General features: G+C 33.9%; 2 protein-coding genes across 4 annotated transcripts; one reads left to right on the forward strand and one right to left on the reverse strand.

Moving 5' to 3' along the window:
- Positions 1-483: 483 nt before the first annotated feature.
- On the forward strand, positions 484-6446 carry LOC122040678 (protein MALE DISCOVERER 2-like). Of its 3 annotated transcripts, none has more exons than XM_042600099.1 (10): positions 484-725; positions 803-956; positions 1077-1212; positions 2156-2227; positions 3360-3503; positions 3587-3691; positions 4571-4911; positions 4984-5171; positions 5249-5381; positions 5645-6446. In XM_042600099.1, exons 2-10 carry the CDS (start codon positions 875-877, stop codon positions 6205-6207), a joined length of 1764 nt encoding a protein of 587 aa, XP_042456033.1. In that variant the 5' UTR covers positions 484-725; positions 803-874; the 3' UTR covers positions 6208-6446. The 3 variants fall into 3 exon arrangements, with proteins under 3 accessions (XP_042456033.1, XP_042456035.1, XP_042456034.1); XM_042600101.1 differs by having other exon boundaries at positions 4574-4911; XM_042600100.1 differs by having other exon boundaries at positions 484-709.
- A 781-nt stretch (positions 6447-7227) lies between these two features.
- On the reverse strand, positions 7228-11288 carry LOC122040679 (protein AE7-like 1). Its single transcript, XM_042600102.1, has 5 exons — positions 11041-11288; positions 10376-10481; positions 9910-10009; positions 8650-8695; positions 7228-7583 (listed from the first exon to the last, which is right to left on the reverse strand). Exons 1-5 carry the CDS (start codon positions 11150-11152, stop codon positions 7474-7476), a joined length of 474 nt encoding a protein of 157 aa, XP_042456036.1. The 5' UTR covers positions 11153-11288; the 3' UTR covers positions 7228-7473.
- Positions 11289-13177: the final 1889 nt, after the last annotated feature.

Raw genomic sequence — 13177 nt, forward strand, 5'->3', positions numbered from 1 at the left:
TTCTCTCATCACACTTTCCTTCTCTACACTTTCTCTCTCATCACACACACTCTCTCTCCTTAATCTTCCATCACACTTTTTTTTCTCATTTTCTCTCATTACACTTTCTCTCTCTTCATTCTCTTTCATTATATTTTTCTCTCATATTAAATTTTCTCTTACATGTATTGTTTTCTCTTATTTTCCTAAATGGGTAAAAATAAAAATAAAAAGTTCTTTCCAATAGAAAATATTACTAATCAAATATTATTTTAAGAATGATATTCATATTTATACCATAATATTATGATTTTTAAAAAGAACCCAACGTTATAAAAAAAACAAGTCAACTTTTAACAAAACTTAAAAAAAAAAACTCAGATAAAAGTAAGGAAGTATAATATACCTGACGGCATAGTAACATTAAACAAGTCATTCACTGTTTGACTGCGTCTAGTCTCTGATTTCGCTCGTCACTTCCTAGAACTTGCCTATAATTTTCTACGCATAACTCATCGATCGAGAAAGCAACGAAAAGGATAACATAAGAGTTATCGCGGAGAGGCGATCAAACCAAACCCCTGGCGCGTGATCCCAATAGGAACGAACATTTCAACGTCGCCTTCGCATGCTTTCGTTGGCCTGGAAAATCCTTCCCTTTGCACTCGTTTGATTGCTTGTTTCCAGCAGAATTTTGTGTAACGAAATCCGAGTAGAAGCTGGACGGTTGGTGGGTAGATTCTACGGTAAAGGCGCGACCTTTTGGCTTGAGGTTGGTAACCCTATTGTTTTGTTGGTTTTATTCTTGATTCTTGCAATCCAGTCGCAAGAGTCGGATAGGGTTGGCTGCTTTGGGCGAGAAGTGGAGGAAAAGGAGCCGTTTTTATTGCTGAAGATGGAGGTTTGGATGCTGTGTGTGATCTCCGTCTTGTTGTGGGTTTCGTCGGCACAGCTCGGCGCTTCTCTCAATCAAGAAGGTACCTTTCTATATCAGTAGTTTGGTCGGAGGACACTGGGCCTGGGTTTGATTCGGAGTTTTATTGTGTCCGTTGATTCTTGAGAGAGTCTATGCTTAATTATTTGTAATTTATATACAGGGATAGCTCTCCTGGCGTTTAAAGGGAGGATAGAGGCTGATCCTCATGGTGCTTTGTCGAATTGGGATGAAGGCGCCGATAACCCTTGCTTGTGGTTTGGCGTGGAGTGCTCAGATGATGGAGAAGTCGTTGTTTTGTAAGTCATCCATATTTTTTCCAAAGAAGAAATTTACTTTTTATTGCTTGTTTGGAATCAAATTGTAAACATGGAGAGGGAAACAACAAAGGTGATTTATATGATACAAGAATTGCAGTGTAATTTTTCATTGATAAATAAGAAGTATATGGAGAAGGACTAACAAAGGTATGCAACCTTAGTACTTTCAATCTTAATCATCGTCATACTCATTTGCCCAATGGCTATTTAGCTTAGTTGCTGTTTTGGCACACAAGGCATGACTATCTCTGCTTGCTTGTGTGCATAGGACACAATTATGGCTCTTGTGGGCTCCTCATCACCTTGTGCCTATAGCTCTCATGCACGCTGCCTCCTTCCATTCTCTATGTTTCCGGCTTTTGCTTGCTTGCATTGCACAGGGCACGTTTGTCACATCTGCTCGTGCATCATTTCTTACTTGCATGTTCTGCCTTCCTCTAAGAGATTTATATGTTCACTGGCCTCCAATCTTAGCAAACTTTTATCTAGTAGCTAAGATTGCTTTAGTTCTCAGTAATCACTTCACTAGTTGGATATCAAGCATGCCTTGATCCACAACGTCCTTATGGATGAAGCAATTATAAGTAGAGGAGACTACCAAGGGTGTTAATCCCTAATGTTTTTTTTATACTAATAATAACATCTTTTAAATATGCTACTTTTCCCATCTTTAATTTTATATGTTAAGAAACACCAATTAGAAATTGAAAGTAAAAAATGATATTTCATTGAGAATTTTTCTATATCCATGCATTTAGGCTGTTGTAGACTAACAATCTAGATAACGCCAATGAAATGACTTTTTGAAGTTGAAGGGCAATGATCTTATTTAATTAGCACTTTCAATTTTCTGTTTTGATGTTTCCTTGTTCCAGTGATCATTTAGCTTAATATTTTCTAAAATTGAGCGTCATTGTTGCAGGAAACTGAGAGATCTCCATCTCAAAGGGACAATCACACCTGAAATTGGAATGCTCACCCATGCCAGAGCAATGTAAGAATTTTGCAGATGGGAAAAATATTTGTAGTAAACTCTATTTGTTTTGTCATCAAACTTAACTAGTTCATCAGCTTTAATTGATTATTTATCTTCTAGTTATGTTTTTGTGATCATGTAATTCTTATATCTCTTCTTTACCTTGTGAAAACTAAAAATTGTTTGTTAGAGAATAATCAAAACTGTGGATCTTTTTTCCATAGAAATTCCCAGAAAGTTCTAGACATCTAATAAAGTTTTATGAATTCAAATTTAATTAGTTAAGCAGTGTTCTTGTGGAATTGAGATTTTGTAATTGATTATGTTTAACAAACAACATTATATACTCCATAAGATTAGGCATCACAACTCTACTCTATAGCATGAACTTGTTTGGTCTCAAAACAAAGGATTTTGAAATGACCAAAAAGGATGAATATAATCTGGAGAAACACTTGAGAAATGCTTTATGGAATAGCTCAGTGTTTCATGTCGATATGAGAAAGTATAGACCAAGAAAGCATGTGCAAGCTTAAAATACTAAGAAATATGAAAGCACTTGAAAGGTAATCTATTTCTTGAGAAGAATACCATCCTTGCTGACAAAAAAATTTGAAGGAAAAACATACTTGTATCAACTTTGCAACAGATATAGTAGTTAGTTATTAGGTAGTCACTTTGACATAAGTGAGCCAGATGAACATCTAATTCATTATATCATAATAAATTGTAGAACATAAAATATCTTAATAGCATAGTTTATTGATGCTGCATCCTTAATGATATTCATGGAAATAACTTTAGCAAGTATGGTAATATACAACATTCTTTAAATTACTCGGGAATAACTTAACGAGTGTCTACAATTCAAGGCACATATATGGATAACCAGCAATGGTTTTTTCTCCATGCCATAATGAACTATGCCGAACAGTTGAATTATTCATGCTGCATGTAAAACTTGTTTGTTCTTTCTAGTAACTTTTTGCTCTTGCTAACCAGTAACACTATTCTAGTGCGGACAGTGGGAGTATTTCACTTCATAAAAGCTTGCAATTATTGATGTATAGCCTTTCTAATAAGAAGTGAAGGCATTGCTTCTCAATTATTCTTTTCGAACATTATCCTTACTCATCTCTTTTTTATGTAGCATTTTACATAATAATTCCTTGTATGGGATGATTCCTGTGGAGATTGGGAGATTAAAGAATTTGGAATTGTTGGACTTGAGTCATAATAATTTTAGTGGACCACTTCCTTCTGAACTTGTCAAAATTTCATCCCTACAAATTCTGTAAGTACAAGAGTCCACCTAATTTAGCATTGATTTTGGTTTCCAAATAGTAGATCTGTGATCATTATCTTGGTAACTTACAGTTTACTCAGAAGCAATGCATTTTCTTGTTACCTGTCTGAAGGCAGCATGCTTTTGGAGACACAAATTGATGAAGTGCTGGTCTCTTCAAATAGACAAGTTACAAGGTAATTGCTCAATTATAGAATTAGTTTTGTATATTGAATAGCTAAAACAATCATTGCAGCTTAAATGATGAATTAGCTCTTTGGCATTTCATCTTTTGATTATTTTTTTTCATTCTGAAATAGTTAATATACTCTAATGATGTTGGTAACTAATCACTTCATATTATACTAGGTTTGTCTTCTTAATTACTTTGGATTTTGTAACTTTGAAGGTTTCCATTTTAATCGTTGGGTTATGGATAGGATACATCTAGCTTGAACTTTACATGTTTTGACTAATATAGCAGGATTTATTCATTAACAAATCTAAACATGTACTTTTGACTTCTAACAATGTCAAGTTGTAGTTGACTGTTAGTTGGTATAACTACATGGATAACATGACACTTTCTAATGGGTCAACATGCCACATCATACTTGGAGTTAATTATCATAATTATGAGTTAACAGAACCTCTAAACTATAGGTTAAATATTCAAACACTAAAATATGCCGTCTTGCATGCTCATTCACTAGAATATTGAATGAGTTGTGTCATTTTACTATTAATTTTGACAATTAATAGGAATGTTGAGAAGTTGACAATGGGCTAAAAAAAATATTTTAAAGAATGTTTATATCATCAACTATTTAGCATTCTTTCATTACTTTGGTTTGATGAGTGTTCTTGCATTAAATATGCTTGCAAGCTTGAAGTAGACGTTCTCCTTGAAATGCTAAACACTCTCAAGCTTCAGTTATAGCTGCTTCTGCCACTAATTTTTGCTCAAGGAGCAAGATTAGATTGAAAATAAAACTGAATTTTATTTCTAAAAGATTGTTACATTTTAATTTAGACTTTAGATATATATATCAAATAAGTCTTTTTTTATCTTTAAGTAGGAACGTTGAAAATGCAACTATCAGGAGGCTTCTCCAAGACGCCAGAACAAATAGCATTCATCCCACACAGACATCTCCTCCATCACCAGCGCCATCACCTACAACCCAGTCAAACGACGGAAACATTCATCTGCCAGCATCTCCAACCTCAAGTTCAACAGACGATAAATCGACCGCCCAGAAATTCTTGATTGTTTCTCTGTTGATTGTTGGAGCAATAGTGTCCCTTGTTTCCATGGCTGCGGTATATTTTCTATGTTATCGCGCAAACAAGGCTGTCACTGTGATGCCATGGACAACTGGATTAAGTGGGCAATTGCAGAAAGCATTTGTTACAGGCATGTTTATTTTTACAATATATCGATTTTGTAGTTGCCATTTTTATTCATTATCGTATTTGTCGATGGCAGGTGTACCTTCTCTGAAACGTTCAGAACTTGAAACAGCATGTGAACAATTCAGCAACATAATTGATTCATCATCTAATTGCACATTGTGCAAAGGAACACTTTCAAGTGGAGTTGAAATTGCAGTGACAATTGCTATCACTTCGGCAGAAGATTGGAAGGAACGTTATGAAGTAAACTTCAGGAATAAGGTACCTTGCGTCTTCTTCTTTCGGCGGACAGTTAATTGATGATGAGTCTAGATCGATTGTAATTGTTCTATTTTCAGATCGATACATTGTCCAAAATTAATCACAAGAACTTCATGAACCTCATCGGTTATTGTGAAGAAGAAAAGCCTTTCACTAGGATGATGGTGTTTGAGTATGCTTCAAATGGGACAGTCTTTGAGCATTTGCACAGTGAGTATCAATATTCGCCAGTTTTAATTAATTGTCATAAGAGAGATACTCTAAATCCATAAATTACAATCACAGAGATCATTAGTCATATTCGATAAATTGCTCTCAATTTCTTTTTATCATTTTGATTTATCAATAAGAAATCAGGAGTATAGAGGAAATACTTGAATTCACAGCAGAATTGAGTTTAGTAATTTAGAGAGAATTTCTTTTCGCCGTATAAACCTTCGGGAAATTTTATATGACATTCAAATAATTTGCAGTTAAAGAAGCAGAGCAACTAGACTGGGCCGCTCGTCTGCGTGTAATCATGGGCATCGCGTATTGCCTCCAGCACATGGAACAGCTGAATCCTCCTCTAGTCATTCGAAATTTGAGCTCGTCATCCATCTATCTTACCGAAGATTGCGCAGCAAAGATTTCTGATCTTGAATTTTGGAACGAAGAAAAAGAAGCAGAGCTAGCATATGAAACCGCAAAACAGAACATTGTCTACAAGTTCGGAATTGTTCTACTGGAAATCATTTCTGGAAGGCTTCCTTTTTCAGAAGATGATGGTCTACTTGTGCTCTGGGCTTCAAGTTACTTGAATGGGAAAAGACCCCTCATGGACATGGTGGACCGGACTCTCACGGCTGTTGGCATCGAACATATCACTGAACTGGCAGACGTGATACGATCCTGCATAAATGTTTCCCCTGAGAAGAAACCAACAATGACCGAGGTTGTGGAACGCTTAAGAGGGATTACATCGATTACGCCCGATGAAGCTTACCCAAGAGTGTCACCGCTATGGTGGGCAGAACTAGAAATCATATCTCAGTAGGATATATGGAGATACACTAAGCGGTTTGCCAAGATTTCCTTTTATCATTATTGTAAATGTTTTTTCTGAAAATGTACCACAATCGAAGAAAAATGTATTTGTTTTGAGTTTGTTGGTTTGAAAATAGAAAATGCAAGATTTTGTATGTATATTAGCTCTAAAAATGCACTGTCAACTGGCATAAAAGTGTTGCCAATGTACAAAAAATGTTTGTATGATTGTTTTGTATATTTCCTTAATGAACATGAGTTCTGCTTAAAAGTTCTACAAGTTTACTGCCCTTCTCTCAGTAGTTTATAATTAGTGTAAGTAGTCATTTGGGTAGCATTTCAGACAATTTTCCTTGTTAATTTTTGACTATGCGCTGAGTGATGAATTCAGCTATTTGGATATTTTTTCATGAACTCTATCTTGTATGTCTTAAGTGATATGTCAATATTGTTGATGATAATTATTTAATGTTAACATTCGACACCCTTTAACATATTTAAATAGAGATAATATTTTTTTTTTATTTTATAATCTTGCAAAAAATAGGATAAGATTACATACAATAGATCCTTCTCCGAGACTCCGCATGACGAGAGCTTCGTGTATCGAGTTGTCTTTTTTTTTTATTAACTATAATGTTATCTTTTTCCTTCTTCCACCTCTAGTTTTCCACCAACATCATACATCAAAACGTCAGTAAAATGCCAAAATAGTACTGAATCAAAGATCAAAACACCAATATGGCCCGAGAATTCAAACCCTGATTAGTGGTTGCTGTCAAATCTTTGGGATGAGTATTGTTTCAGGGTGGCCAAAACATTGAAACAAACTTTGGGATGAGTATTGTTTCAGGGTCAACAAAATATTGAAACAAAAGAAATGAGTATATTCTATTCATGAGTACAACCTATGCAAAGGGTAAAGAGAAATAGATGGATCAACCAGAAATGTGAATATATGTCACAAATAATAGTTAAGAGATCATATAAATCTGCTATCGGTAAAAATCTCAAAGGAAAAGTTGATTCATGCACCAAAATATAACTGCGTTCATTCATATTGCTACATTTATTTTGATAACAACTGCTACATAGAAGATAGCTTCTGTATAAGACTACAAAAACTACATAATACCTTTGACCAAAAAAAACACATAATATCGCAAGTCATCAAGATGACCTGAGATGAATTTATATAACATACAGCTAAAACCAACCAGCAGTTCCGTTGAACAGAACTGATATACAGTGGAAACTACAAGGAAAATATGAGTAACTAATAAGAATATAGCTCATTGGAGTAGAGACACTCATCCACAAGTTGACGGAGGCTAGGGTTTTCCAAAGCTGCAGAGACTCTCTCCTTGTCATTCAGCTGCTTATTAACTGCATTACCAAGGACTCCATGCTTAGTTTCTTTACAATTACAATAAATGCAACTGATTACAGTCTTTGTTTATTATACATATGGTTTGTAGGGGTATCTAGTGAATTCTGGTTGCAAAATGACTTATGGAATGTCAGATTGGGGTTCCATCTCTATCCTTGGCTATTTTTCATATCAAATTTGGGAATTGTTATGCCATCTAGAGTTTAAAAATGTATTCTTATCCAATGTAATGTAGGATTTAGGTAACCATTGAAGTGAAATTTATGCCATTAATATAGCTTTTTATCATCAACTTGAGAATATTAAAATAGATGTGTGCATCTATTAGAACTCATAAAATAAAACAAGAATACTGTTATCCCTAGATTGGACAATGGTTGGAACCTTTAATGTAGGTGTAGCTTGAAAGTTAAAAATAAAAATAGAATGTGAATTACATAAACATGTTCAAAAGTAACAGTGAGATCCAATACTTAGGTAAAAAGGGTAAAGAGAAGAAATCAATATAATTAGAAGAGATCTAAATGACTTGAGACATATAATGTTGACTTAATTAGAGCACAATGGCATTACAATATACTTACACCTTACTGTTTGATTTGATAGCTCATTGTCATTGTTGTATGTCAGTATTCTTTCACTTTAGCTTCTAAATATATAGAACTATCATGTAGTCTTTTAATGTTATGTACACAAATTTTCCATTGAAATTCATAATTTTTCCAGATTGGAACCATTACAAATCTCACAAAACCTATCAATCTTAGATTTGGGCTCTATGAGATGCATAAACATCAAGTATCCCTTCACATTTGTTAAGTTTCTTTGAAACCTTTAACGTTCAAAATTATCTATTTTTTCCATACTTTGACTTCACCATATCTATTTAGTTTCCTCTAAGCAGATAGCAAGGATTTTTTTTTGGCTATTTTTCTATCTCTATGTAGTATTTGCGTTCTTTGATTTAGTAATGAAACGACATTGCCCTAAAAGATGCAAATAATACTGATACTTCACAAAAAAAAAAAAATCTATAGACAGATAAGAAACTTTTGCATTCACCTGCTTCTTCATTTGCAAGAGAACCAGGAGATACAGTGATGTCAACCTGAAATTTCATTGAACTTGATAGTTAGTCATATATAAAAAACTATGTGCATAGTGATAGTTCATGTAAGTCAGGTGTGAAATAACTGGAAGATAAGATCTAAATAAATTGTAACTTACTTTTGTAGCTTGTTTGCTATTGTAGGCAGAATAATCGGTTAATCTAACATCAAAAACTTTGTTCGATATTGCTAGCTATACTTCTAAGTTTATCACAAAGTTCAACAATCAAATTTCACAACCTTGGTCGTATTTATAACAATAATTCATGAGCAAAATAAACTCTCTCTACACGTTGCACGACAGTGGTCCAGGCGCCGGAATGAATCCAGGCGCCTGGATTCATGCAGTAACATTTTTTCTTTTTCTTTTTTGTTTTTTTATTTTATTTTGGGGTGTGTGTATCAAACTCATTATAACTCAGCTCCTAAATCCTAAAATCTTGAACCCTATGTGTGTGTGTGTGTGCGCGTACATATATATATATATAGGGTTCAAGATTTTAAGATTTAGGAGTTGAGTTATAATGAGTTTGAGTCAATAAAATTTTCCCTCTAAGATTCAGGCTTCTCTCTTGGTATAGTATTCAAAATTAAAAAATTTAGATACTCACGGGGTATATTATATGTATTTAGGGTTTAAGATTATAGGATTTAGGGGATAGGTTATAATGGGTTTAAGTTAATAAGATTTTCCTTCTAGGGTTCAGGCTTTCCTCTTGAGTGGTTATAGTATTCAAGATTAAAAAATTTAGATGCTCACGGGGGTATAGTGTTCCTCTTGAAGGAAATGTTAATTTAAAAAAAAATAAATTAATTAAATCCAAGAGTTGGATCTGTGGCGCGCACAGTCATGCAGCATTTCGTCCACAGCAGGGCTTCCCTCTCTCTATATATATAATCCTAATTTAGTGAAAATAACATCGTTTACCATAGAAAACGAGACAATAAATCAAAGTGCCACGAATCTTTCTATCTCAAACTTGAGTTGTGTAAATATTTCTTTCAGTACCTGTGTTTATTTTCCCTTGTTCCACTACTTCAGTAAATCAATAAGAAAGTTTGAATTGCATTCTAATTACATAAACACAGAATATCAGATGAATTGCATTCTGATTCTATTTCTGTAAACTAAGAAAAACATATCAAGCATTCCACAACTGTAAATAGTGCCGATAATTAAACCTAGAGTGAATAGGTAAAAATAATAACTAACCTTAAAATGTGGGGGAAAGCACTGCATTAACTTAACCCTTAAACACAGACCAATGACTGTTGCCATACTGCAGTGTTTAACTGTTGGAGTGAAGGTTATCCTACACAAATCAAAGAAATTAGTTAGTGAAGATTAATATAAATGTTGGAGACAGTACTCAGAACATAATATACACTAGATATGATTATAGAGTTGTGATGATGATCAGAGAATGAAGATTCCTCTAAAAACCAGCAGAAGCCACCTTACTTCCAGTGCAAAAGAAAGACAACTCATCTTATTAGTTTCAAGATCCTTTTTTTTATCTTATTGCAAAGAGTCTTATCAATTTGTCGATTAACACAAGGCCATGAAAGAATCCACCTTATTTAAACTTTCAATAAATTCTCAGATATCATAGTGGATACTTTTGAGCCATAAATATAACAGCATCAGGATTGGATAAAAAAGAACAATTGACACCCACTTGATGCGGCCGAGCTTCTCATCAACGGCGATGGACTCTTCCGAGAGAACACTGAGCTGCTCCAAAGAATAAGGATGCTCCGGATCCTTGATATCCCTCACCGAATCTAATCGCTGAAGTCAAGAAACGACTCCAAAGTAGCATTATTCTTCAAGAACAAAATAAATCGGCAATGAATCCACGAAAACAATTGACTAAACATATATGGATTAACACAGAACAAATCCAAAAAAAAAAAACCTTGACGGCTAAAACTCATCGACAAAGAGAAGGAACTCACGCACAATAAAAAAGGGCAAGAGACACAAGTAATAAATGGTTCGTCCGTACTATCAAAGGCATAGGAGGACCCGGGAGTGAAGATCCATGAAATCCCTCAACCGATTGTCATAGAAAACAGAAAGAGACGCCGAACAGAACAATCAATGAATTGAAAACAAGTGCATTGAAGGAACGCAGGAGATCGATGACAAATACATGGAGGGCATCAGGCCGTTGGAGCAGTGATCCCCCCTTCCTCTTGGCAAAATATATATATATATATATATAAATATAAAAAAAAAATCAAACTTTCCCTAAAAAGTGGCATCACAAACCGAAATCGAGCAATTATATCAACAGATCGGAGAAGAAGGCGAGCCAAGGAAAGCACGATGGCAGGATACCAAAAACATCGAGGGCATCGAGGGCATCGTCGGAGTGTATATCCTCCGAGCGAATAATCCTCTCCCTCTTGGCGTGCACCACAGGGTTGGCGTTGATCATCCCCAGCGTCATGGCTCCGTCGGACCGTCGCTGAAGACTGCAGTCGCCACTCTTTCCTTGTCTCGCGCTCTTCTTCGCTCGCTACTTTCCTTTGACTGCCTCCGCCAACCGAACGATTCGACTCGTTCAGATAATATTATTGGAAAATACCTAAATATACAATTTACTATATATTTTTTTAATAAATATAATACTAATTAAATTGTTATAACAATATATATATATATATATAAGATGAAAAATAATATATAAAAAAACTATTTTAATGTTTTTTAAAATAACCCCTTGTTTTTTGTTTTATTTTATTGTTTTGACATTGAAAATTATATGAGCCATAAAATATAAATTGATTTGTTTGATTTAATAAGGCCTACGCATGTGGGAAGAGATACTGAAATTTTATCAAAATATCCTCCGAAAGTTCACTATTGTCAAAACGCACCCCCACGGGCTGGATCAGCTGGAAGAGCGTGACGCTTACAACAGAGGTTCAGGGATCGAGGGTCGTCAGTTGCACACGGACGTAAAACCTCAGTCTGCTGCGCTTTAAATTCCACTCGACCCCCAGTCACCCCTCCTGCTCAGCTTAATCGTGATTTATCCCCTCTAGATATCTGTGAGGTCGGACCCAGAGGACCGCTAAGGTGACGGTTCCACCTTTTGCAACTAATGTCAAAACGCCATTAATATTCTTATTTTATTATTAAAATGTCTCTTTTGCATTGTAACAATAAGTGCTTATGTTGCCCCCACGGGCTGGATCAGCTGGTTAGATGTCTACAACTTGTCAATGAAGTCGTGGGATCGAAGGTCGCCAGTTGCACTCGGAGATAAAACCCTGGTCTACTGCGCCAAAAATTCTTTCAACCCCCAGTCACCTATCCTGCCCAACATTAACCGTGATTTACTCTCTCTAAAATTTTGTGGGACCGGGGCTAAGAGCCGCTAGGATGACGATTCTACCTTTTTGCCAATAAGTGCTTATGTTTATCCATACGACCCTTAGGGTGCGTTTGGTTCAAGTTATCATGTATAACCTTGGTTATGTGATTATTAAGTAATCACATAACCAAGATTATGAGGAATAAAACATAACCAAATGTTGTTTGGTTCAACCTAAGTAATACAACAAAAATTTGTTTGTTTGAAGGTTTTAATGAATACACTAGTTTAATATTTCACCGTATTACCCTCAGTTACAAAACCAATTATACATAATATTATTATTATTATTATTATTTATTTTTTAATGTTTTTTTACTTTTCTTTTTCCTCTATATTTTTTTTACTTTTTTATGTGTTTTTTTTATTTTTAATGTTTTTATATTATTTATATGTTTATTTTTTATTTTTTTACATTTTTTTAATTTTTATTTTTATTTATTTATTTTATTTTTAATTTTTAAAAAAATAAAATTTTTAAATTTTTAAATTTTTTTAAATTTTTAAATTTTTTAAAATTTTTTAATTTTTAAATTTTTAAATTTTTAAATTTTTTAAAAATTTTAAATTTTTTTAAATTTTTTATTTTTAAAATTTATATTTTTGTTTTTTTTTAAATTATTTATTTTTTTTAAAATAAATTTTTAAAATTTATTTTTTTAAAACATTTTTTATTTTTTTATTATTTTTAATATTTTTTTATATTTTTTCTTTTTTTTCATGTTTTTCTTATCGGAGGGTATTTTTGGTAAAAAAAATTCGTTAACCCCGGAATCAAGAAAAACCTTAGTTTTCTGAGATTTTCCGATTCCAGGCTGCATGACCCTTTTACTGACATGTCGGGCATGGAACATTGCTTGGGAATCATCGAATACCTAAACCAAACAAGGTTTTTGTTGATAACCTTGGATGGATAATCAAGGTTATCAAGAATAATCCTGAACCAAACACATCCTTACTGCCTTACATACCTTCATCAAGTTACGTGAAAAAAAACAATAATTACGAAATCGATTTATAACTGACCACTAAATAATTAGTGATGAAGAAATTTTTTTCCGAATATATGCGTCGATCGAGGTTTGATCACTTCCT

This window comes from Zingiber officinale, chromosome 2A (genome assembly GCF_018446385.1).
Source record: "Zingiber officinale cultivar Zhangliang chromosome 2A, Zo_v1.1, whole genome shotgun sequence".
Lineage (NCBI taxonomy): Eukaryota > Viridiplantae > Streptophyta > Magnoliopsida > Zingiberales > Zingiberaceae > Zingiber > Zingiber officinale.